The sequence below is a fragment of the Cervus elaphus genome, chromosome 6 (assembly GCF_910594005.1).
Source record: "Cervus elaphus chromosome 6, mCerEla1.1, whole genome shotgun sequence".
NCBI classification, from domain to species: domain Eukaryota; kingdom Metazoa; phylum Chordata; class Mammalia; order Artiodactyla; family Cervidae; genus Cervus; species Cervus elaphus.
In genome coordinates this window covers 3663829-3689610 of record NC_057820.1, presented here as the reverse complement: position 1 = coordinate 3689610, position 25782 = coordinate 3663829, and the positions used below count along the sequence as shown (strand labels likewise).

Genomic DNA, 25782 nt, shown 5'->3' with positions numbered 1-25782 from the left:
TTATGGCTGAGTAATGATCCTTCCACCCTTCTTTCTGTGTATTTTCCACTGACAAAATTACACTTACTTTTCTGCACCTACCATGACAAAACTATTATATACTTCCTTACAATTTTGTCCATGGGAAATGTACAGAAACTGAACTTGCTTATGATGTCCTGCTTTTTTTTTGTGAGTGCATTAGTTCTCTTGTCACTAAACACCATGGAAACATCGGTACACACTCTCTGACTCCCTTTAACATCTCCGCCACCCGCTCCTATTTTTCTTGCATGTAAACCACACCATGAAGGGCATCTCTGAGCACATGTGTCCACCTTTCAGGGATCAGAGTCACCAAGGAATCAGGCTCCGTGACCCTCCGTTTGCTGGGGGCACAGAAGCCTTTGTGCTGAAGGAGGTGAATGACCTCACTCAGGAGCTCAGTGAGGTTTCCTTGGAAAGAAAGAACATACTGATACATCCCCTGTTGACAAGAAACAGGAGTTTTGTGCAGCTCACTGATTTATGCGCCATGGGCTTAGGTGTCTTCCAGAGGCATGTCGGGGTTTGGGAAAGTCATTCCGGGGGCAACTCATCGTCCTTTGCCCTCCCAGAAAAGCTGAGCTCATCTTGGTCCACGCTAGTCCCACCCAGGCTGCCAGCTCCAGCCCAGCTAAAACCCCGGGCTGTGTGGAATCGCCACTGACCCTGGCCCCATCCAGCACGGCTCTGTGGCCCCAGCAGCTTGCCTGCCCTCAGTCTCCCCACCTGCTGAGCAGAGGTGACAGCAACACGGTGACAGTCACCACGCGGAATCGTAATACAGACCGGCTGGTTGCGTTCGTATTAGACCTCATGGTGGGCACCCTGTCATTCCCCGTTTTACAGACAAGGAGACTGAGGCACAGAGGGTACTGGTCACACAGACATGGAATCTGAGCTGGGTGTGTGTCCCCAGCCCCCTGCTCCACCGACACATAGTTCATTCATCATTCCCTCATTCATTCATCCATTCCCTCATTCATTCATTCATTCCCTCATTCATTCACTCCCTCATTCGTTCACTCCCTCATTCATCCTACGGGTGGAATGCCCAGGCCCTGCGGGGGTGGGGAGGGGAGGGGAGGGCGTCAGTAGTGACCTCCACAGATGTCCCCCTGACCCGACAGGGCCCCAGTCCCCGTGCAGGAGGCCTCTTCCATGAAATGGGGTGAGTGTGTTGTGGACAAGTCCTGGGTCCCCAGCAGCATTGCAGCAGGAGCTCCAACCAGCCTGGGGAGGAAGGCCATCCCAGGGTGTGCGCCGAGGTGGAAAAGGGCAGGGGCAGGGGTGTGGACCACACCAGGCAAGGCCAGGCCACACATGAGGCTGGGAGGGAGGCGGTCTGGGAGGGTTCTAGGACCCCCATACGGGGGTGGGCACCTCCTGGGGCTGTGAAGAACCATTAAGGTTCTTCAAGGTCCGTATGTAGGAGATTCCCCCGGCTTCCGTGTGGGGAACGGATCTTCTGATGAAGCAGGAGGCGGGACCACAGTGCTGGGGGTGGGGGGCGGGGGTGGGGGGGGAGGGCAGGACCAGGTGGCTCCCAGCCCCTGCACCCCATGTTCCCGGGTGCTCCTGGCGCTGACTCAGCCCATTGGCTGATCAACCATCTCTGGCACCAGGAGCACGCGTGTGTCCCTCCGCGGGGCCCTGTCATTCTGCCGAGTGGCCCCAGGGCTGCCCTGTTCTGACCCTTGGCTGCCCTTTCCTGACCTTTCTGTGACACGGGGGACACTGCTCACACACAGCCCAGCAGGGCTTGTACCTGTGAGAAGAGGAACCTGGACGGAAGGCAAATGTGAAGGGACCTTGGGGGCTGGGGGGCTGGGGGTGCGCATGGTGGGGCTGTCCCTCTTCCTCTCAGGGGCACCTTGCCATCAATTTCACGTCGGAGTGGAGTCGGGGCCACTCTCAGACGTATGCATCTCCCGGCATCTCCAGCGATCCGATGCTGGGCTTGAGGGCAGGGAGAGAATACGGAGGGTAGGCTCCGACTCCACCCCGAAGCCTCCAGCCAGGACGAGGCAGCCTCCCACATGGCCCCTGCTCCGGGCGCTCTTCACAATAAGCCTCCTCCTGGCACTCCCCACCCCCTGCCCCGGCCCTTGCAGAGCTCTCACTGGACAAGTCAGTGGCCTGGGGCGGCCATAACAGAGTTCCACAAACAGGGCAGGAATCGGCTGTCTGGGCTCTGCAGGCGGGAAGTCTGGCGTCAGGTGTCGGCTGGGCGGGTTGCCCCTGGGGGCTGCGGGGAGCCCGCTGCAGGCAGCAGCCCCTCAGAGTGTAGACGCATCTCCTGACCCATGTCTTTCAGATCATCCTGGTGAGCTCCTCGCTCAGCGACCGGGACCAGAGCCTGTTCCTCAGCGCGGACGAGGGTGCCACCTTCCAGAAGCAGCTCGTCCCCTTCTCCGTGGAGACGCTCCTCTTCCACCCCCGGGAGGAGGACAAGGTGCTGGCCTACACCAAGGAGGGCAAGGTGAGCCGCCGGGCGTCCACGAGGACTGGAACCTCCCATCACCTGGGGCCCCGGAGCCCTGGGAGGCAGCAGGGCTCCCCGGGGCTGGGGTCGGGGACCCCATCACCCCCTGCTCCTGCCCAGGGCTGAGTGGTCAGGTGACCCTGGGGAGCTCATGGGTTCAAGTGAGAGCCAGTGGGTGGAGGTGAGGTACAACAGGCTCACAAAACAGCCGAAGGACGGTGGATAATTATGAGGCCCCTCCACTCTGCCCCCCAGCACACTCCAGCCGTGGGGCCTCCCTCCACTTCCAGAACATTCCACACACCCTCCCACCCCAGGCCCTTCCCTCCACTTGGAAGCGTCTTCCACCTTCACCAGGAGAGGGAATCATCCTTCCAACCCCAAGCCAGCATCCTCTCCTCTGAGGGCAGTCCAGCAGGGCCTCAGTTCACGGGTGATTGAGGAGTGCGCTGTGAGGGGCTTTCTCCAGGGCCAGCGTGGGTGCGGTAGGAGACCCCGGAGCTGGGAGCGGGTGGACTGAGGGCCCCTGGAGAAGGGGCCGCCTGCCTGGAGGAAAGGTCTGGGTCAGGTTCCTGCAGACACCGTAAGGAATGATCACAAACTTGGCAGCTTAAACAACAGAGGTGTAGTGGCCAAAGGCCCCAAATCCGTTTCATGAGGCCAAAGCCAGGGCATTTGTGGGGTGACTCTCCCCCAGAGGTTCTGGAGGGTCTTTCCCTCGCCTCCACCAGCTTCTGATGAGTCACGCCGAGCTTCAAAGGCAGCATCTTCAACTCTTCCTGCTCCATCTTCATGTTGCCATGTGTGTGTGTGCGTGTGTGTGTGTGTGTGTGTGTGTATGTGTAAGTTCCCTAAGCATCCCATCTAAGCATCCAGACCAAGCTTCCCATCTAAGCATCTTCACTGAATTGACCACGAAGTCCTTTTTCAGTCCATCAGGTCCCTTTCACAAGTACCAGGGATTATGACGCAGATATTTTGAGGGGGACCTTGTCAGCCACCCACCCTGCCTGATAGGAGGCTTGGAGCCCTGTCATAACAAAAGGGGTGAGGAGGAGGCTGGCCCTGGGGAGAGTCACTCATCCCTGAGAAATTCTGTGGTTGGGCAGTCGGAGAACAGGAGTCATGGTTCCCGTCTCTCTCCTCCTGTCCTGTTTCCCGTGATCTGAATCCCACCAGAAGCCAGGGAGAAGGGGCCTGTGGATGCCGCCTACACAGGGCAGCTCCCAGGGTTGGAAGAGGGTGGAAAAGGCAGAAACTGAGTCTGGAGCAGACAGAAGCTATCTGGATCAGAAGCTTCCTTGGGTGCCCCCACACCTGCCTGGGATTCACCATTCCACACTCTTCCAGATTCCAGTGACTCTCTTTCCCAGGACGGGTCACAATGCACGATTATATATTCATGCATTGTCTGCATTCGTGCATATTTGATTATTGTCTGTACCTTACACACACCCTTGGGGTAAGCTCTTTGAGGGTGGGACTATGCCTGGCTTTTTTTTTTTTCCCCCACAATTTTATCTCAAGTTCCTGGCTGGAAATATTGAATGAGGGATGGAAGGAAGGATGATGGAGGGGTGGATGAATGGATGGGTGGGTGAATGGAAGAATGGATGGATGGGTGGATGAGTGGATGAGTGGATAGATGGATGGGTGTGTGGGTAGATGGCAGGTGGATGGATAGGTGGATGGATGGAAGGATGGATGCATAGGGGTAGATGAATGGTGGATGGGTGGGTGGGTGGGTGGATGGATGGGTGGGTGGGTGGGTAGATGGAAGGTGGATGGATAGATGTATGGATGGAAGCATAGATGCATAGGGATAGATGGATGGTGGGTGAGTGAATGGATGGATGGGTGAATGGATAGGTGGATGGGAGGATGGATGCATAGCGGTGGATGAATTACGGATGGTGGGTAAGATGGATGGAAGGATGGATAGGTGAATGGATGAGTGGATGGGTGGATGGATGGGTGGATTGATGGAAGGATGATGCATAGTGGTGGATGGATGGTGGGTGGATGGAAGGATGGATACATGGGGGTGGATGGATGATGTAGATGCATCGATGGCAGCTGGAGGAATGAATGAATGAATTTGTACCAGTAGGGACCACCATGGTCAGGGACCTCCAAATGAAGCTTCCTGTCTGGCCTGAGCCATAGCTGTCTACAGGACCCGGCCTCCTTGCTGGTCCCCAATTTAGTGTGCCTGCTTTGACCTGGCACATGTCACACCCACTCACACGCCACTGGCCAAAGCAAGTCTCCTGCCAAGACCTGGTCCCCGCTGACTGACTGAAGTTCAGGACGTCCCTGAAATTCCCTGGCCTGGCGGGCTGCCTCTGCTCTGGGTACTTTCCTTTGGGACAGCATGTGCTTTGGGGTATTAATAGCGCTACTTAGCTTTCCGTGTAATTAGACTAAAGCACAATCACAGAGACTTATTTTCCCGCAGAAATCCACTGCATTGCAATTGCTCTTTAATTTATGGTGCCCTGAAAAATTAATGGAGCTGAAATCTCAGTTATTTTCTTTGGTTCTTCTCTGTGACTATCAGGAAAGAAAAAAGGGGAGAAGACAGGCTTCGTTGTGGTTGTAAAGGGAATGAGGAATTTGAGGACATCAAACAGTGAGAGCAGGGCTTTCGGCTTCTTAGGCTTCATGGTTTAGGAAGCTAGCTGACTCCCCAGAAGCAGGGTGGCGTGGGCGGACAACGTTGACTTTGATGCCCACAGACCTGGTGTGTCAGGCAGGTGTCTGCTGCTCCAGTGCTGAGTAGCACACAGCCCCAGAGCCCCACGGCTCCCGCAGCAAGCATTCCTTCTCATTTCCGGGTCTGTGAGTCAGCGGGGGTCCTGGTGGGCTGGGACTGGCTAGTCATGGCTCCTGGGCAGGGTTCAGGTCTCTAGTTCTGGAACCATTAGTTACTTGCGGATGTGGTAGTCTCATGACAGAGGGGCAGAGGAAACTGCAGGAGGACCTTCACGTGTCTGCTTATACCTGGAAAACATCACATCCCTACCCATGGGCAAAGCAAGTCGTGTGTCAAAATCCAAGGTCTGCAGGCTGGACATCAATATCCGGTTCACAGGGACCCACAGATTTCTACAAAACCAAATGCCTTCCTCTGCTCTCTCCGCGTCCCTCCCCACTCAGATGCCTGCCCCCTCCTCTAGCAGACAGACCATCTTCCCTGCTCAGACTGTCCTAACTCCCTACTTCTAGTTCCCCTCTTTACTGTCACTTACCCTATTTGGATCCTGGACAGGCTCCCTGGGTGAGACCCAAAGGCAGTGGTTTTTCTTTCAAGGCTCAGCAAATTGCATTAGGCTCCTGGGATCCAAAGGATATCAGAGCTGGACAGTCTGTCCCCCATGTCAGCTCGCTAGGGACCCCTGCTCTGACACTGACCAGTCTGCTTCCTTCCGCTCAAACCTCAGACCCACTCGCAGACAGAGCCCTGGGCACTTAACCTCTAAAACATCGATAGACCCACTTGTATGTTTTATTCTGCTTCCTGACAAGAACCTCTTCGCTACCCAGCACTGTGAGAAATTGGTCTGAGCATGAGACTGCCTTCCAGAAACTTCAGTTCAGTTGCTCAGTCATGTCCGCCTCTTTGCGACCCCATGGACTACAGCACGCCAGGCCTCCCTGTCCATCACCAACTCCCAGAGTTTACTCAGACTCATGTCCATTGAGTCGGTGATGCCATCCAACCATCTCATCCTCTGTCGTCCCCTTCTCCTCCCGCCTTCAATCTTTCCCAGCATCAGGGTCTTTTCCAGTGAGTCAGCTCTTCGCATGAGGTGGCCAGAGTATTGGAGTTTCAGCTTCAGCATCAGTCCTTCCGATGAATACCCAGGACTGGTCTCCTTCTGGATGGACAACTTGGTAGAGGAGAAAAGACACCTTGGTTGTCAATCAGGGAAGCTTGCCTGGAGGAGGGATGTTGAACAGGGGCTTAGAGAATAAGTCAGGATGTAAGTTTACTTTTTAAAAGAACTTCCGAGCAGCAAAGATGATCACACAAGAAAAGAAAGAAAAATGAACCCCAATAATCCTCCAGGGGTTGGTGGTGGGGCAGACAAGAGCTCTCCTAGGAAGGGATGAGGGGGCTCTGTGGTCAGGAGAACAGCTTTGAGCAGTGAGAATCTTACAGCTCAGAGTGTGTTCGTTTTTGCTCCGACCTTTGTGTCTGACTGGGCTCAAGCAGAAAAGGGACCTCCCTCTGGATATTTTAAGAAAAAGGATTTAGGATTTGGGACAATTGGGTCCTCTCTAAACTGCCAGGGGGCTGGAAGGGGGGCTTCAGACCAGACTTCTGAGGATTCTCCCAGAAGCCTGAGGATCTGGACCAGCAGGGGAAGGTGGAGGACCAGGAGCTCTGCTGGGGTCACCAAGGTCAAGAACACGCAGCTGAAGCTGGGGTCGAGGCATCTGAAATCATCACTGCTGCAGCTCACACTGCCTGGGAACGTCCACAAAGCCAGTGATTGGTCCTACGGCTGCCTCCACCACAACTGCCCCTCCAGCCCCCAGAACTGGAGGCTGGATGCCAAGCATGTCCCCATGACCTGGTTGGCCAGCAAAACAGAGTTACCACGTGATCCAGCAATCCTACTCCCTGGGCATATATCCAGAGAAGACCATAATTTGAAAAGACACATGCACCCCAGTGCAGGACTGTTTACAGTAGCCAGGACACAGAAATGACCTAAATGTCCATCAACAGAGGAATGGATGGAGGAGAGGTGGTCTATGTGTACAGTAGAATATTACTCAGCAATAAAAGAGAATGACATAATGCCATTTGCAAAAACATGGATGGATCTAGAGATTATCATACGAAGTAAGCCAGACAAAGACAAATACCATGTGACAGTACTTATATGTGGAATCTAAAAATAAAGATACGAATAAACCTATTTACAAAGCAGAAATAGACCCACAGACATAGAAAAGAAACTTACGGTTACTGAAGGAGGAAGAATAAATTAGGAGGTTGGGATCAACATATAGACACTGCATGCATGCATGCAGAGTCGCTTCAGTTGTGTCCAACTCTTTGCGACCCTATAGACTGTAGCCCACCAGGCTCCTCTGTCCATGGGGTTCTCCAGGCAAGAATACTGGAGTGGGTTGCCATGCCCATCTCCATGGGATCTTCCTTACCCAGGGATCAAACCCATGTCTCTTACGCTTCCTGCATTGGCAGGTGGGTTCTTTACCACTAGCGCCACCTGGGAAGCCTAACATCTATACATTACTATATATAAAATAAACAAGAAGAAACAACTGTATAGTTTCTAACTATACTAACTACTGTATAGTACAGGGAACTATACTCAGCGTTTTGTAATAACTTATAAGGAAAAGAACCTGAAAAGTAAAGAACATATATATATACATATCATATATATATTATTTATTATATATTATTATATACATTGGGCTTCCCTGGTGGCTCAGCTGGTAACAAATCTGCCTGCAATGCAAGAGACTTGGGTTCGATTCCCTGGGTTGGGAAGATCCCCTGGAGAAGGGAAAGAGAATGTTATAAAAAATTATATACATTATTTATAAACAAATCATATATATATATATAAATTACTGCATTGTACCCCTGACACGAACATGACGTTGTACATCAGTTTCAATAAATGGATGGCCAAGGCTGCAGGGAACTGATTCCATGGCACTTTGGCCTTCCAAACCTCGCACGACTGCATCTGTCTGACCCAGAATTCTAGCTACGAGGGAGTCTGAGCGACGCTGGATTTCAGCTTTGCAGCCTCTGCGGCATGACCAGGTACCCTACGGCAAGGGAGAAAAGGATGCTGAGTTTCAATCGTGTGTCCAACCTGCCACTGAACGCCGGGTGGAATTGCCGTGCTTCTGAGAATTGCGTGAGACCCCCCGGCACACGTGTCCGTGGACGCACCTTCCCTCCGCCCTGCTCCCCTCCTCCTCCTCCATCTCTCCCTTGGCCTGACTCCCGGTCGGTTTATCTTTACACCAGAGTAGCACACGTGCGGCGGCACACCATCCCACTCCTTTTTGTGGAGCATCCGTCTAGAGCAAGCCCGCTCATCCCCAGGATGCTACCATGCAGGTGTTAGCTGTGGTGACTAGGACGTCCCTGATGGGTTTATTCTTGTGGAGTCACTGGTATTGGTCTTTCACTCAGCAGAAATGTTCTATTTCTGCAGCGACTGGTTGCACACTGTGAAATCACCTCCCAAGGGAGCAAATTGGAGAGGCTTCAGGAAGTTCCAGGCGGGTGTCGTAAACACAGAAGCATCGGCAGCGATGGAAACAAGCCCACCATCCTTTAAGCTGGGGGTGTCATAACCTGCAGCCAGAAACCGACAGCTACCATCTCCTTTTTCTCTCACTTACCCCTGGACTGCAGGGAGATCCAACCAGTCCACCCTAAAGGAGATCAGTCCTGGGTGTTCATTGGAAGGACTGATGTTGAAGCTGAAACTCCAATCCTTTGGCCACCTGATGCGAAGAGCTGACTCATGGAAAAGACCCTGATGCTGGGGGCAGGAGGAGAAGGGGACAAGAGGATGAGATGGTTGGATAGCATCACCGACTCAATGGACATGGGTTTAGGTAGACTCTGGCAGTTGGTGATGGACCCAGAGGCCTGGCGTGCTGCGGTTCGTGGGGTCGCAAAGAGTCAGACACGACTGAGAGACTGAACTGAACTGAACTGAACTGACACCGCCTGAGGATCTGAGCCATGCTCTCTCAATTTGCAGATGGGTGAAGGGAGACTGCCCTCAGGGAGAGGAGTCAGCCCAGGGGTGGGAGAGGGGAGGAGGGCTGTTCCAGGTGGAGGGAACAGCATGTGTGAAGGCCTAGAGACAAGAGAGAGGAAAGAGATGGACCCAGGAAAGAGCGAGGCTTGATCACAATGGAAGCCTGTTGAGGAAGTTGTGAAAGGGCCTCTGGTTCTAGGTGGCCCAGAGCTGGGAAGCCCCGGAGGGGCAGCTGGGGAGGCACCAAGTGGGAGACAGACTAAGATGCAGACTCTCAGCCTCTTCCGGTAAGAAGACCTCGCAGACCGGGCGTTTTCTCCCTGCAGGGGAGAGCAGGGGAGCAACTCCAAGTTTTGTTTACGAAAAAGGACCAGGCTTCCCTGGTGGCTCCGAGGTAGAGAAGCCACTTGCCAATGCAGGGGACCCAGGTTCAATCCCTGGTCGGGGAAGCGCCCACGTGCCGAGAGGACTAAGCCTGCGCACCACACCTGTTGAGCTTGTGCTCCAGAGACCAGGAGCCGAAACTGCAGGGCTCACGCGCCGCAACCACTGAAGACCCTGCACACGAGAGCCCGTGCTCCGCAGTGAGAGGAGCCCTGCATCACACCCAGAGAGTGGCCCCTGCTCGCTGCAACTAAATAAAAGCCCAGGCAGCAACAAAGGCCCTGCCAAAAATAAATAAATAAAATTATTTTTTTAAATGTACTAAAAACTTAAAGACAGTTGAAAAATAACTGAAGTAGTCAATCTTTAAAAAAAAAAAAGGAATAAGTGTTTGTGATTGTCGCCAGGGTCACAGCGTGTCCGTCAGACAACCGTTCCGAGTGACTCTCTAGAGGCTCTTGGTGATGTTCACAGCGGGGATGGCCATGCTGAAGTGGGGCATCTTCTCACAAGTCCCCGGGGTTAGGAGGTTCGGAGATGCTCTTGGCTAGGAGGAAGCACTTGTGCAGGAGCTTGTCTGCTCTTCTGCGGCTGCGGGGAAGATAGAGGGGACGTTTTCCGGAAGTTTCTCTCCCAGACAGTTGTGGGATCTGCAGTGTTCAGGGCCATTGTTGTCAAGGGGGCGAGGAGGTCCAGACACCCAGACTGACAGTGTGGGCAGACCCAGGACGGATCAGGATCGAGGGACCAGGCAGGCGTGGGGTGCTCGCTCCTGTGGTCTCCGCCTCGCCCTGGGCAGCTCTGTCCAGGAGAATGGTGGGCCCGACACTCCCCCCAGGGACCCCGAGCCCCACGTCAGCTCATTGTTCCACCTGGCTTCACTCAGGAAACTCAGGTTCAAAGATGAAAGGATGAGGTCTTTGGAGTCAGTGATTGCAGAGCCCTGAACCCTAAGGCCCTGGGTCACTGCAGCGGTCAAGGCCCCAGCCAGCCTGCAGAGGGGGCGCTGCTGTTTCCTGCGCTGACCGGCTCTCCCTTCCCGCCCCTCCTCCCCAGCGCCCACCCGCCACAAGAGCTTAAGGGACAGTTCAGGTCCCTCCCACATGCCTGCACTCGGGACACACCGCGCCCAGGACCCCTGCCACACACACCCCCCCCCCACCATCTCTAGGGTCCTCCCAGCCGGCCTGGGGTCAAGAATGGCTCTGTGTGGCGTTCCCACTTGACCTTTGGCCTCTTGGAGGCTGGTCTGAGCCACCTAGAGTGCAGGGCCTGCCCTCCCTGCTCCTCCGCCGGGCTAAGCAAGACCCACCTCCCCCGGGCGCTTGGTGTCCAGGGCAGACGGGCCTCTGGGAGGAGGCTCGCTGCTCGGTCATAACCAGACCTTCCTCTCTGCTCCTTCTGCCCTAAAGCTCTACGCGTCGTCTGACCTGGGGAGGAAGTGGACCCTTCTGCAGGAGCGAGTGACCAAAGACCACGTGTTCTGGTGAGCGCGCCCCCGCGGGACCTAGGGAGCCCCCCACCCCGAGAGGCCAAGTCAGCACCCTGGGCCCCCAGCCCTGCCCTCCTCACCCCAGGGGGCCTCCAGGGCACCCTCTCTGCTCTGCTGGGCGTGTCAGAAACGGCCGCGGGCTGGGGCTCCGCCTCCCCAGGCCACGTGTGCTTGTTTCTGTGTTAGTCTCCCTCTCCCAACCTCCACTTCCTGGACAGTAGACCGGGGCACTAATGCCCATAACGCTGGCACAGTCCCCACGCACGGCAGGCCCCCTGCCCCCTCCCCCTGCCCCTCCCTCCTCCCCTCTGCCCCTTCCCACTGCCTCCCCTGACTCTCCCTCCTCCCCTTTCCCCCTCCCTCTTCCCCCCTGCCCCCTCCCTCCTCCCCTCTGCCCCTCCCTCCTCCCCACTGCCCCCTCCCACTGCCTCCCCTGACTCTCCCTCGTCCCCTTTCCCTCTCCCTCCTCCCCTTTCCCTCTCCCTCCTCCCCACTGCCCCTCCCTCCTCACCACTGCCCCCTCCCTCCTCCCCTCCGCCCCCTCCCACTGCCTCCCCTGACTCCCCCTCCTCCCCTTTCCCCCTCCCTCCCCCTGGCCTGGTCCTGACAGCCCCTGACTCACTGCCTGGCTGCAGCCCCGGCCCCATCCCCATTTCTGGCATCTCTTGGGAGCTGATCAAAATCGATCTGCGTAGGTAGGACTCTAGTCTCACCGCCCCAGCGAGGGGGCTCCGGTGCTCAGGAAATGCCTGTTGGATGAGTGAGCGAGTGAGGCCCACGGAGGATGAGACTTGGCCGAGGTCCGCGGGCAGAGGAAGGGGAAGCCGGCGAGCGTGGAATTCCCGCGGCCTCTAGAGGTGCACAGAGAGACAAGCTCTTTCTACCAAGTTGTGATTCCTGAGTGTGGACGTGTGCACACACACACTCGTGTTCTCTGCTTTGCATCTCGTTCGGGCCACACACTAACGCATGGACTCCCGCCAGGCCACGGTCCTGTCTCCGCAGGACGAACACGTGGAAACCACTCCCTGCCCACCCCCTGCCTCTTCAGTGTCTACATGCCCATCAGGACCAGGAACTAGCGGGCTGACACAGGGCCACAGGCCGCAGGAGGGAAGCCTTGGTCTCTCCCCTGGAACAATGGCTGTCTGTGCGCCTTCCACCACATGGCTGCCCTCAGGAGGGCCCGGGTCTTCCTCAGAAACTAGGGCACCAGTCTCAGGCCTTGTCCCTCCTGTCAACGTGGGCTCAAGGAAGTGGGGCGGGGTCAGGAGGTGGGGAGGGGCTAGAAGGAGGGGAGGGGTCAGGAGGAGGGGTGGGGCTAGGAGGAGGGGCGGGGTCAGGAGATTGGAGGGGTCAGGAGGGGGAGGGGTCAGGATGAGGGGAGGGTTAGGAGAAGGGGAGGGGCTAGGAGGTGGGAGGGATCAGGATGAGGGGAGGGGCTATGAGGTGGGAGGGGCTATGAGGTGGGAGGGCTCAGGAGGAGGGAGGAGCCACGAGGAGGGAGGAGTCAGGAGGTGGGCAGGGTCAGGAGAAGGGGAGGGGCTAGGAGGAGAGGAGAGGTCAGGAGGTTGGAGGGGTCAGGAGGGGGAGGGGTCAGGAGGAGGGAGAAGCCAGGAGGAGGGAGGAGCCACGAGGAGGGAGCAGTCAGGAGGTGGGAGGGGTCAGGAGAAGGGGAGGGGCTAGGAAGAGGGAGGGTCAGGAGGGGAGGAGTAAGGAGGGGTTGGGGTCAGGAGGAGGGAGGGTCAGGAGGGGGCGGGGTCAGGAGGGGAGAGGTCAGGAGGGGAAGGGTCAGGGAGGGGGCAGTCTCTGAGCTGGTGCCCTAGGAGATTAGCAGAGCTGGCAGCTCCACTGATGCGCCCAGTCCTGGGGAGACCTCCGGGGCCGCGGGGAGAAGCGGCCCACAGACGCTGAAAGCAGAGCTGGTGCTCATGCAGACACTTTGTTATCTCGGGCAAATCAAATGATTTTTTCCCCAAGTTTCTGTCCTTGAAATGACAGCGGGAATTGCCAAAGCCCCAAGTTCTGTCTAAGACCGTCATGTTTTGAGAAGCTTAAGCAAGTGAGCTCACTAGATTGACCTCCTGGGGCCACGGCCAGGGACGGGGAGACCTGCTGTGGGCCGGTAATGACGCTGGCTCGTCACCTCCCTGCTGGTCTCTCAGCGGCACTGGGGCAGAATCATGAGGGCCTCCCAGCGGCAGCCGCGTTGTGAACACTGACCAGGCGCCCACCGCGGGTCCAAGTGCATCATCTTATGAAATCCACACAACAGCCCCTTCATGATACAGAGGGGACGTGTGGAGAGGCCAGGGCACACGTCCTCAGTCACCCCGCCTGGAAGCAGCAGCCCCAGGCCACGGCTGCTTCTGCCTGTGGCCGGTGGCCCTGCCCCTGGCCGCTCTGCCAGGCAGTCTGCTCTCCTGCATTCCCCAGGCATTTCCAACTCGGCCTTGGCACTCCAGCCTGGGTCCACCCATAAAGCCTCAGCCTTCCTCTTCGGTGAGCGCCAGTGCCTGCCAGGTGGGGGGCAAGAGGCAGGCCTCTGTCCTGAAGGGAGGTGAGGGGGTGACCGCTGCAGCCCTGGAGGGGGTGGTGGGCGTCTTTGAGGGTTTAGCGGAATTGTTTGCATCAGAGCTTCCCTTAGTAACTGTCAACTCCCCAGGCTCCCAGAACTCTCGGCTTTTCCAACAGCTTGCTCAGGCACAGGTCTTCTCAAGCGACTGCTGCTTCCAAACAGCAGACCGAGGGCCTTCCCCAGACACCAGCTTTGGGGACCTTGACAAACAAGGTCTAGGGGGCAACGCTTGTCCCTTCCTGCAGGGAGCCAGGCTCCATCTGAGCTGTGTAAGTGCAGAGGTTCACGAGGTCTTTCAAGCCCCGCGGTCTAGGGTTTCTAGGGGCAGGGACCTCAGGCTCACCGTGCTCCCAGCCTGTCGCTGGGCCTGGTGTGTGGGCCCGCTGGGAAGTGGCAGGGGAGAGACTCTGATGGAGAGAGAGAGAGGGAATGGATGGATGAATAAAAAGTGAGATAAATGAATGAGTGATTGAGAAAGTGAGTGAGTGAGTGAATGTGAGCAAGCCATAGGCCAGGTGTCATTACCCCATTCACAGATGATGGATGATCAAACTAAACTTCCCCTGCTGAGCCGAGGACCCGTCAGTGCTCCTGGTAAAGGGAACAATGTCTGACTTTATTCAGAAAAGAGAGGAAAATGTCAGGCAGGAGACCTCCTTCCAAGGAGCTTACAGATAGCCTATTCACCAAACCTAAATCAACACTTCACCTTCCTCTCAAGACTGTCTGGAGGGTCAGAGTGATTGATGCTGGCTGCCCACACTGAAATGCCCTGACTGCACTTCCCACCACCCGGAGATTCTGTGGATTTCCTGTGTCCAGCTGGGACCACCTGGTCCCTGGAGGAGACGAAGCACACAGGGACCCCGGTGCCAAGCTGCTGGGTGTCAAGTTGAGAACTGGGGGGTCGGCTCCGGGCCAGGGGCTGTCAGCAGTGGGAGCTGAGTGCTCTGTGGGGACGTCTTACTGGCCTGGAGGGGCCGTGGGGCTGCCTGTCCTGGGCGCTGAGTGGCGCCTCTGATGACACTCGCTCTGATGCAATGAGACTCTGCATCAGATTCTCAGTCTGCTCTTTGGCAAAGTAAATGTGCTGCACCAGCTAGGTCAGTGTCCGGGAGACAGTCAGCTTGGTGGATGCCTCTTGAATAGTCATATTGGCTGGAATGTACCTTGTAACAAATGCAGTCAGCTCATCACACCCACGACCTCCTGGGTGTTCTCGCTTAAGAGATGGCTGAAGTACACAGAGGTTCTAAAGGGAGTGGACAGACAGAAGGTGACCATCCGGTTGACAGGTGGAACCAGTAAAATCTGGGAAACCCTGGACCACATCACATCATCCTGAAGTGTCATTTCACGTGAAAAACCTGCACTCCACCTCCTGGCTGCCCTGTTCTGGGCGGGCAGGGGTCAGCACTGTCCTTGCCCCCCATGGAGGATGTAGCCCCAGGCCCCGTGCCCTCAGGACGTGTCATCCTCCCGTTCTTCTCAGCCCTCGTTGAGCACTCTGTTGTCCTCAGCCACGGTCCCCACAGTGTCCCTCTGATTCCTGAACCCCTGGACCAGTCGTGTTTGACTCTTTGCGACCCCCTGGACTGTATAGTCCTTGGAACTCTCCAGGCCAGAATACTGGAGTGGGTAGCCTTTCCCTTCCCCAGAGGATCTTCCCAACCCAGGGGTCGAACCCAGGTCTCCCGCATTGCAGATGGATTCTTTACCAGCTGAGCCACAAGAGAAGCCCAAGAATACTGGAGTGGGTAGCCTATCCCTTCTCCAGCGGATCTTCCCGACCCAGAAATCAAACCGGGGTCTCCTGCATTGCAGGCAGATTCTTTACCAAGAGCTGTCAGGGAAGCCCCCAAATTAGAATGATATTTCCAGACCTCTCAGGCCTCGTAAGATTGTTTCGATCATTAACACACAGACGCACACACACGTGCATACACACATGTACAGACATGGGCGTACAAGTCTTCTCTAAACTACTATAAATGTAAGAATGCCCAGCAAGGCAGAGGTGGGGGCTCTGCCGGCCTCCCAAGAGCAGGTGGGCTCTGGGGGAGGGACGTGTCCTCTGAGCCTGGGACCCAGGAGGCCATGAGGCTCCCAGGGGTTCTGGCATCAGGCAGGCCCGGCAGGAAGGGCTTGGGGGCTTCGTTTCCAAAGCCAACCTCTGCCATTCTTTTCCAGGGCTGTGTCTGGGGTGGATGCTGACCCTGACTTGGTCCACGTGGAGGCCCAGGACCTTGGAGGAGGTAAGCAGGGAAGATGTAGGAGCCGGGCACCCCGAGTGCTCACCCCATGGCAGGCTCGGCCGCCCTTGTCCTTGGCGACTGGCCCTGAACAGCTGACCTCGCTGTGTTACGATGTGGCATAATTTTAAATGTGCTTGTTTTCCAGCCAGGGATAAATTGAAGTCAAGGAGCTCCGCTCCAGTGGAAAAGTCTATTAAGAGGGCGATTTGTTCTGGCCCCTGAGCACTGAGTGGTTCCCCATCTCTCAGCCCCGATCCCTCCCCTGCACTTGCTGAGTGCTGAGGGGGGGCAGGGACTCCGAGGGCTCCCCCCGCCTCCGGGGGGATAGGGGCCTTCCTGGCAGATGAGCCCAGGGGCCACACAAGCTATGAGAAAGGTCCTCTCCCGACAGAACCATGCAGTGTTCTAGAACACCACAGCCAGTAGGACCTGTAGGTTGTGCCTTCACTCAACAAACACTGGCTGAGCCCCCTGCGGGCCAGGCCCAGGGCTGACCCTCCTGAGGACCCACAGGTGGACAGGATACAGCCCTGCCCCTTGCCTGGCAGGACCTCCTTGGTTTCTACTGGAGTGCAGACCCGGGCAGGGTCAAGCTTAACCTACAGTGGGTGCTGACGAATGCAACCTGCTGTCCCCGGCGGGGGGACATACTACATGGAGGGCGGGCTCAGTGCCAGGCACCAGAGTCCCGGCCGGTGACTGAAGCTCTGGAGATAGCTCCCAGCCCTCTGCGTGGCAGCCGGGTGACCCTGGAAGTGACCTCAGCTCCCCGCACTCAGCGTCCTTCTCTGTGGAAGGGGTCCCACGCGAAGTGCTCAGCCTGGGGCGGTATGGGTCATCGAGTGGGCGGGGGGGATCCCCCTACCACCTCCAAGCCCTCGGCTCTTCCCTGGACGCCCGCAGCCCCCACCTGCAGGGAGCAGGGCAGTGGTACTGTTGCTTCTGCTTCACTTCTTGGGCTCAGTCATGGGGCCTGGAGCCGGTGCAGACCCCAGCCCTGCCACCCTCCGTGCAAAAATCCCAAATCACCCCCCTGCTCCCAGCCACCCCGGTCTGGGAATCCTGCTAGAACCCAGTCCAGCCAAGCTTGGTGGCGCAGAATCCTGGCCTTTAGGACCCACTGCACTGGCCACCCCCACCCACCCTCCAGCCAGCCTGAGCTGCTGACCTTTCCCCAAGGTCACCCTGCCCCTGTCATTGTCTCCGCGGGAAGGCTGGGCCCCTGTCCCCGGAAGGACGCTGCGGTGACATTGCAGGCTGTGGACAGGAGGACGGTCACTCCTGTCACACTGGAGCTTGCTCACGAGAGCCAAGCGTCCACCTCCCTTCTCAGCCCCGTGGTCAGAAACTTCCCCTCGGCAGCCGGAGTGGCTCCAGAGAGTGGTTTATGCCACAGAGATTAGCGCGGGCTATGGGTCAGCCCCTTTCCCACTGCACAGCCCGTCAGCACCATGAGAGGTGGTCTTTGTCTGTCTTGCTGGCGGTAGAGCTGGAACAAGGAGGATCTGACCATCGTTACATAAGTGAGTGAACGAGCGGAGGAATGCATGCGTGAGTGAGTGGGCAAGTGAGTGAACGAATGAGCGAACGGGTGAGTGAGCAGACTGAGGTCCACTGAGGCTGGTCTGAGTTAGACCCCACAGCATGCCCAGCCAGGCAAGCCCACGACAGGACGTTCAGTGTTGACCACAGGGAGTGACTGGCCTGTTTAGAGGGGAGACGGACGTGGTTCTAGAGGGAACGGGCTGTGGCACAGCCATGGCTGATTGCAAGCCTACTGTGCGTGCTGTTTCAGGGCTGATTGTGAGCCTACTGTGCGTGCTATTTCAGGGCTGATTGAGAGCCTACTGTGTGCAGTTTCAGGGGTTGATTGTGAGCCTACTGTGTGCACTGTTTTCAGGGCTGATTGTGAGCCTGCTGTGTGCAGTTTCAGGGGTTGATTGTGAGCCTACTGTGTGCACTGTTTTCAGGGCTGATTGTGAGCCTACTGTGCTCACAATTTTCAGGGCTGATTGCAATCCTACTGTGCGCACTATTTCAGGGGACCCTGCCGGTGAGTTAAGGCACGTCTTTCGGCCCCCAGCCCGGCCCCCTGGCACTCTCCATCCTGCCCAACTACCCCAGGCCATGGGCAGGATATGCCCCCAAAGGTGCTGACGTCTCTGAGCGCCTGGCTGGGCTCCATTTGGTCCCTGTGGTTAATTCCACTCCTGCCCACATATGGAAGAAATGAGTCCCCAGGGAAGAGGCTCCAGGCAACTCCCCAGGGGCCCCCCATCCCAGAAACAGGGCCTGATGGAAATGCGAGTCTCCAGGCAAAGCTGGTGTTCCATTTGCTCAACCATAGAAATTTCAAAAAGGATGAAAGGGTTTGCCTAAATCTGGAGGGGAAAGAACCCCTGAGTCCCGCTCACACCCACCTGTTGATTGGATGTGAGTGGAGAGACGTCTGGAAGGTGGGAGGGGTCTCAGCCGTGACAGGCACTGTGGCCCTGGATGTCCCTTCCCTGGGTGACCACACCGCTGGGCCCGGGGAAGGCCAGTGGGCGGGAGTTGTGTGGGGATCTCCTGCCCACCACCTCTGGGGGTCCCTCTGAGGTCCGTCTCCCAGAGAGGGGTCCAGGTGCCCAGGGATGTGCAGATGTTGTGTCCGCAGGGGCAGAGGGTGCACGGGGCAGAACATGGGCCGAGTCCTGCACTCACAGAGCTGTGCTCTCCTGCACGACTTCAGCCCAGGCTCAGCAGACGCTTCCCATCAAGGCCCGCTGCTGAACGCTTCAGCTTGGCTGCCCGTGTGGCCTGTGCTGCCCGTGACCGCCGTAGTGGTGTGAAGGCGCTGTGTGTGATGCGTCAAGCAGCAGACACAGCTGTGTTCCAATGAGCCTTTCTTTGGGAAAAGCCTGGGGGCCGGCCGGGTGGCCCTGAGTAGACGACTCTCTAACTCCGCTCAGCCTCAGTTTCTGCATCTGGAAGATGGGCCCACCTCCCCCAACCGGAGGATGGCCCTGAGGGTTCAGAGAGCTCCGCCCAGGAGAGCTCCGGGCCCAGAGCCACCCCCCACTCAGCAGCAGGTGTAGTAATCACAGGGCCAACCCTTCAAAATTCAGACCCACAAACAACATCCGCGGTGGTGGTTTCAGGACACAGACGGAGCTGAGAAGGCTCAGCGCTTCGTCAGGTCTGGGGCTGCGTCTGACTCCGTCAGCTAGCGTCTGGGTGTTTAGAGATTTCACGCCCCGCCTGGCTGCGTCTTCTCTCCTGCAGGTTTTCGCTACGTCACCTGCCAGATCCGCAACTGCTCCAATAACACGCAGACGATGCCCTTCGCGGGCCTCATCGACCACGGCTCTCTGACCGTGCAGGACGATTACGTCTTCGTTAAGGTGAGCTTGCTTCCGGGGCTCCTGGAAATTGGCAGGAGGTGATGTGGAATATAAGCCACTCTGGGGAAAATGGAATCACTCCAACAGGAAGCCATAAAGTGGCTATTTTACTTCCAAGTGCTACTTACTTCAGTTCCTCCTGGCCCTGTGATGAGGCACCCCACCCCAGAACCCCACAAAGCCAGAGCACTGCCAGTGGGCTGCCATCCGCTCCTTCTCCCTTCTGCCCACCAGGACCCCCCACAGCTCAGGGCCCCCAGGCCTGAACCCGTGTTGCTCCGTCTGGTGCCGGTGGCTTTGAGTTGATGTGGGTTGTCCTGGTCATTGTTCTTGGCTACTGGGCATCAGCCGTCCACAGCCCAGGGACCAAGTCCTGCTCCCTGCTGCTCAGACCACAGTTGGGACCACCCTCCAAAACCGTGTGATCTGACTGTTCAGAAACTCCAGGGAGCAGCTGGTCATACCACTTCTTGATTACTTCCACTGATGAGGAACTCACTCCTTTCAAAACAGCCCACCCGCTCTGAGACAACTCAGATCTCTGGAAATGTCATTACAGCAGTGAGATAAAGTGTTTCCTCGACTCTCATCCATTGGCCCCTGTTCTGCCCCCTAGGATCCCAGGAGATAATACCACAGGCTCTCATGGAGACAGTCCCTAAGGGCACTAGCTGGGTGCTCTCTCCACTGAAGTCTCCCCCATCTCAGAGACACTTCATCGCCCCAGCAGAGTGAACCAACACCTCCTGTAGAGCTGGGGCTGGAACTGGCAGGGTGTGTTGTGGCCCCCGTTAGAGCAGTCAGTAAGAGGCTCCTGCCACCGCCGGCCCTGACTCCCAGCCCTGCTCTCATCCTCCTTCACCCACTGCTGACGCCTCTCGGCTTCCCATCTCTTCTGTGTTTGCACATGCTCTTCCCTGGGCTTGGAGTGCTCATGGCCCCCTCTCCACCTCCTCTTCCAATACTCCGTCATGTGCCCCCTCCTCCAGGAAGCCTTCCTTGGTTTCTATCTACTTCAGGCCCGCTGGTTGCCTCCTTGGAGCACTCCTAGCTCTCTGCAGCCCAGGCCACACTGGCATCCTTTTCTGTTTACCGTGGACCCTGCGGTCTGCAGGGAGGGTGTGCTCCAGGTCTATGCTCAGCACCTCCCGCTGCATTTCTCAAACATCTGCTGAGTGTTGGAGCGACAATGGCGTCAGCTTCTCTGACAATCAGTCCCACGTGGAGTGTTTGCAAAACATTTTGCTTGGTCCGCCAGCGCCCCAGCCTGAGATCCTGGGGGCACAGCTGTGGCCGAACGGGCTGGGCTGGCCCTTGTGCAGCAGGGGGCCCTGGATGGGGGTGGGGGCTTGGTTAGAGGTGCTGGGAAGGCTGGCCAGGCCGAGGGTGGGCCATGGGAGGGGGCTCAGGGAGGACTGGGGTGCTGTAAGGAAGCAGGGGCCACTGTGATCGGGCGGCTCAGGGGCCAGGTCTAGAAGTGGGCGCTCGGGAAGCTGAGCTGCGGTGGGTGAAGGAGCCATCCCTGAGCTCGGCCTTGGCGGCACTCAGGCGTGATCGGGACCACTCTCAGCTCTCGCAGAGGCCTGGTCTGCCGCTGGTGACACTGTCTGCGTCAGACCGGGGAGGCGCGTGCCTGGCTAGGGGCTGGTCAGGGGCCGCAGGGCTCCAGCTCCTGGTCCAGTCCGTCTCCCATCACCTGTTTGCACCCTTGCTCCTCTTCCCCTCTCCTTCCTCTCCACTTGTCCCTTCCCCTAAAGAAGCAAATGCCGCTCTTTCCCTGGCTCTTCCGTTGTCTCCCATGGGAGACAAGTTACTCCAGCTCTGGGCCGCACTTTGCTCATCTGTTAAGTGGACGTGACCCCCGCTCGTGGAGTTGCTGGTTTGGTGCGGACGCACTGTCTTACGTCATACACGTGGCAGTCTCGGGAGCCTTGCCTGTCGTTTTGCGTCTCTTACCTTGTGTGACTTGAACTCGCCTTTGTCCTGCCTCTTCCTCCACTTGGTGGCCCACCAAGCATCCTCACTAAGAGAAGTTCTGGGGAACAGAATTTTCTTTCCCTTGTACTGTGACTCAGATATAGGGAAGCAACGTGCTGAAAGAGGGAAGGAGATTAGTTCTAACTGAGGGAGGTGGAGGAAGACTTCCCAGAGGTGGGGCATTTGGTATGGGGCTCTGGAGGATGAATAGGAGTCTGTCTAGTTCAGGCAAAGCACATGTAAACAACTGGAAAGGGCATTTTCACCCGCTGAAATACAATGTGTGGTTTTTCATTCATGAAGATCTGGCTTAACTGGAAACCGAGCCCCTTAAAAAAGTGTTTTTCCCCTCCTGTTAGGCAACCACAACAAACCAGACCAAATACTACATCTCTTACCGTCGCAGTGAATTCGTCCTGATGAAGCTGCCAAAGTATGCATTGCCGAAGGTAAGAGTGGGTTCCCTGTTCCACCTGGCCCCGAGCTGCGTCCTGACTCAGGGGCCTGCAGGTGCTTGGTGATGGCCGGGTCAGGATGGACAAGAGCAAGGCGGCCGTGCTTCCTCCAATGACTCCCCTCCCCCGCCACTCCATCCTTGCGTGTGCCCAGCTTCATCCCGTTCTAGGGGCTCCACCATGCTCCTTCCTCTGCCTGTTTTTCCTTTTCCCCAGACTCCTGCACATGTGATGTTTCAGAGCAACATCTCCTCCCATTGACCCTCCAGGCTGGTCCTGCTCACACCTTACCCGTCTCTTCCCTGAGAGTCAGGGTGTGAGGAGGGCCCTGTGTCCATCTCTTGCTGTCATCTAGAGTTTCTGGGGCTGGGGTGCAGTTTCTGTTTTATTCACCACTGCATTCCTGCTGTCTACTATGGTGCCTCGTATGCACTAGGTGCTCAATTAATGCTACTTCCTTCCCCTTGTGTGTATGTGTGTATGAGTTGGTCAGTCATGTCTGACTCTTTGCAACCCCATGGACAGTAGCCTGCCAGACTCCTCTGTCCATGGGATTCTCCAGACAAGAATACTGGACTGGGTTGCCATTTCCTTCTCCAGGGGATCTCCCCGACCCAGGGATCGAACCCTGGTCTCCTGCACTGCAGTCAGATTCTTTATCATCTGAGCCACAAGGGAAGTCCTGGCAAGCAAAGAAGGGGGGAACGTGGAGGCTTCCCAGACCCTGCCCCTGCCCTGTTTCAGAGTGAACTCCACAGTCCCCTCCCTGCTGGTATGGTATTCCAATTTTACAAAGGAAGTGACTGAAGATCAGAGAGGCCAAGTATCCTGTCTGAAGTCACACAGCTGATAAGAAGCCGAAGCACGTTTCACACTGAGGTCCGGGGTGTGGGGGTCTGAGACCAGCCTCTGGCCACATCCCCCTCTGGAGGATGGTTTCCACTCCATGTGCATAATTCAGAAACACAGACAGAGCAGCCTTTCCCCACCCACACACTTACTGAGCATCACATATAAGCTGGGAACTGATTCTACAGCTGTGAGTCAGACACCCCAAATTCCTGCCCCGGCTGGGTGTTCAGAGGAAACAGGCAGAAAGTCAGGCAGACAAATGTGTGAAATCATTGCTGGCTGTGGTGTGTGCTGTAAAGAGGATAAAAGGCCGAGCCAGAGTGTGACGGAGGGTGGGGGGAGCTTCCCTGAGCGGGGTGTTTGCTCTGAAGCCCGAAGGCTGGGGGAAAGCTGTTCAGGGGTAGGACGGTGCAGGTGCAAAGGCCCTGGGGCCAGAGAGACCTGGCTGGAGAGCAGAGGGTGGGGGCCAGGGGAGAGGAGGCAGTCCTTCCTATCACCCAGCTCCAAAGGATGACCGAGGACCTGCTGATATGGGTGGCATTCATATTGGTGCTGAGCATCCTCACTCAGGGGTCCAGCCCAGGGCCGGTGACGAGCCGGGGTGGGGGTGATGCACAACTCAGGCTGCTCTCAGGGATCATCCCCCGGCCCCAAGCCCAGGGTGGGGTGTCCCAAGGCCACATACGGTCTCGTGAGCACACTGCCCATCCAGGCAGCAGGCTGCTCCCTCTCCACCAAATTCAGGAGAGCAGCCAGATCCCGTGTTCCCACCAACAACGTGGAGAGCTAGCTAACTGAATTTCCTAATCAGATTTTGTTGTTATGCGGTGAATTTGTGACTCTTGCCTCTTTCCTCCACTCAAACCATTTCCATCTTTTTTTTTTCCATTAATGGCCCAAGTAACATCATGAAAACAACAGAAATCAGAGCCGAGGGGAACTCACCAAGGCCCCCCCACCTCCTTCCCTCCCTCCCTCCCCTCCCCCAGCCCTGTTTGCGTGCCCCTAGTCCCTGGCCCCAAGCCAGAGCGACTTCTGCAGCTGCATCATTGCAGTCACTCCGTCGGCAGCCTGGCTTTCACATGACGGTGTCTTGGAGAATTTTCCCCAAATGATACATGATATCCCCTTGAAATGACCACAAAACTTTCAACTCGGGAGACCGTACCTTGTTCAGCTAAGCCAGACTCCTGTTGTTTAGACATTTGGGCTGTTTCCATATTTCATAATTATAAACAGTGCTGGTAGGAATATATTTGTGCCCACAGGTATTTCTTTTTTTATTTTCACAAGTTAGTCTAAGAAAAATTTCTGGACCAAGGATATAAATATTTGTGGAGCTTAGTTGCTTTCTAAAAGGGTTCCACCTTGCCACCAGCACAGTTAGAATAGGCCTGGTTGAACATAGCTTTGCCAGATTTTGCGTTGTGTCAATTCTATTTTCCTTCTACTTAAAAAGGTATAAATGGCCTCATTCTGCCATTTTAATTCACCTATCTCTGAAAACTAAAATGGGTAAACAGTTTTTATTACATTTGTCAGCATTCTTTGCTTAAATTGTTTACTTGTAGAGATTTAAAAAAAATAGTCATGTTCCCTAAGAGAAAAAAAAAAGCAGGCAAAGGCTATAAACAGACAAAAGAGAGGAAAAATCCAAGTGACTACTGATTCTATAAAAACATTCATAAGCATAAAGTGAATGCAAATTTACTTTAAAGTGAAATAGTCTTTTATCTGTAATATGTTCACATAAAATAAAATCCATACAGTGTAGGAACAAAGGAGAAGGTGACATCAGGGAAGAGGGTGGGGTGGAAGCAGGCGGTCTGTCTTCTCCCTTAGACAGCAATCACATTGGCACAGCCCTCCTGATTTTGGAACTCCTGGTCTGTTCCAAGGCTTGCAGCTTCCAGAGGAAGGCTTGCAGGGTAAGTCATCAATTTCCACAGTTTGGGCTCTTCCCAAGGTAGCCGCTACCCGTCTCTCCCGACTCCGCCCTCAGTCACAGGGTCGCATCCGTGCACGTGTTCCCGGAACAGTGGACACACCACTTGCAGGACTCACGAAGCTAACCCTTGGGCACCAGGAGGTCTGGGACGACATGCTCGTGATCATGAAGCGCTTAACTTCTTCCACTTGGAGGTTGTTTTAGCATCTGTAAAGGAACTCGGGAAATGTACATCAGATACTATTATCTAGGTCCTTCAGAGAGGAGCTAAAGCAGAGGATATGGGGGAAGGGTCTGCCCTGGGGTGGCCCCGTGGGGTCTTGCTGGTCTTACAGCCACAGCCTGTTTCCACCCCATCCCCACATTTATTTCCCTTCTTTTCCCTTTTGGAAGCCAACATTTAAGGACAGAGGATGAGATGATCGGATGGCATCCCCACAATGGACATGAGTTTGAGCAAGCTCCAGGAGATAGTGAAGGACAGGGAAGCCTGGCGTGCTGCAGTCAGTGGGGTCACAAAGATTCAGACATGACTTAACAACAACAGTTTAAGGATGAGGACATTCAGAAGCAACTGCCATATGGAGGGATTTAAAAAGTCATCAAGCATGCCCTGGAAAAAGCTCACACTCAGATAAGGCTTGAGGAGAACTTCAGTTTACACCTTAGGCTGATTCCCAACACACAGCCTGCAGCTAACAAAAAAAAAAAAAAAAAAAAAAAAATCCAGCAAACCCTGGGGAGGAGAGAAAATGTGATTTCCAGAGTTACTGCATTATTAGATTCCAACATCCAGTTTTCAACAGCAAAGAAACTACAAGGCAAACAAAGCAAGGACCACCCATTCGAAGGGGGAAACACCAACAGAAGTTGTCTCTGAGAAAGGCTAGGTGGCAGATCTACTAGACAAAGACTTTAATATAACTGTCTTCAAGATGCTCAAAGAAATAAAAGAAATGGGGAGGAAGTCAAGAAAACAGTGTACTCATGAATTAGAATTACAAGCATACCTTGTTTTATTGCACCTAGCAGATATTGCATTTTCTTTTTAACAAATTGTAAGTTTGCAACAACCCTGCATGGAGCCAGTCTATTGGGCCATTTTTCCAACAGCATTTACTTTTTCTCTTTATGTCACATTTTGGTAAATCTCACAATATTTCAAACCTTTTCATTATT

At 55.7% G+C, this 25782-nt stretch overlaps 1 protein-coding gene across 1 annotated transcript in view; it reads left to right on the top strand.

The window, feature by feature from the left end:
* The window catches only part of SORCS2 (sortilin related VPS10 domain containing receptor 2), a 491606-nt gene that overhangs the window by 402649 nt on the left and 63175 nt on the right, over positions 1-25782 (top strand). The window contains exons 4-8 of the mRNA XM_043906091.1: positions 2339-2503; positions 11076-11149; positions 15924-15988; positions 19253-19371; positions 21708-21797. Coding sequence (XP_043762026.1) covers positions 2339-2503; positions 11076-11149; positions 15924-15988; positions 19253-19371; positions 21708-21797 — 513 coding nt within the window. The remainder of the gene's footprint in view (positions 1-2338; positions 2504-11075; positions 11150-15923; positions 15989-19252; positions 19372-21707; positions 21798-25782) is intronic.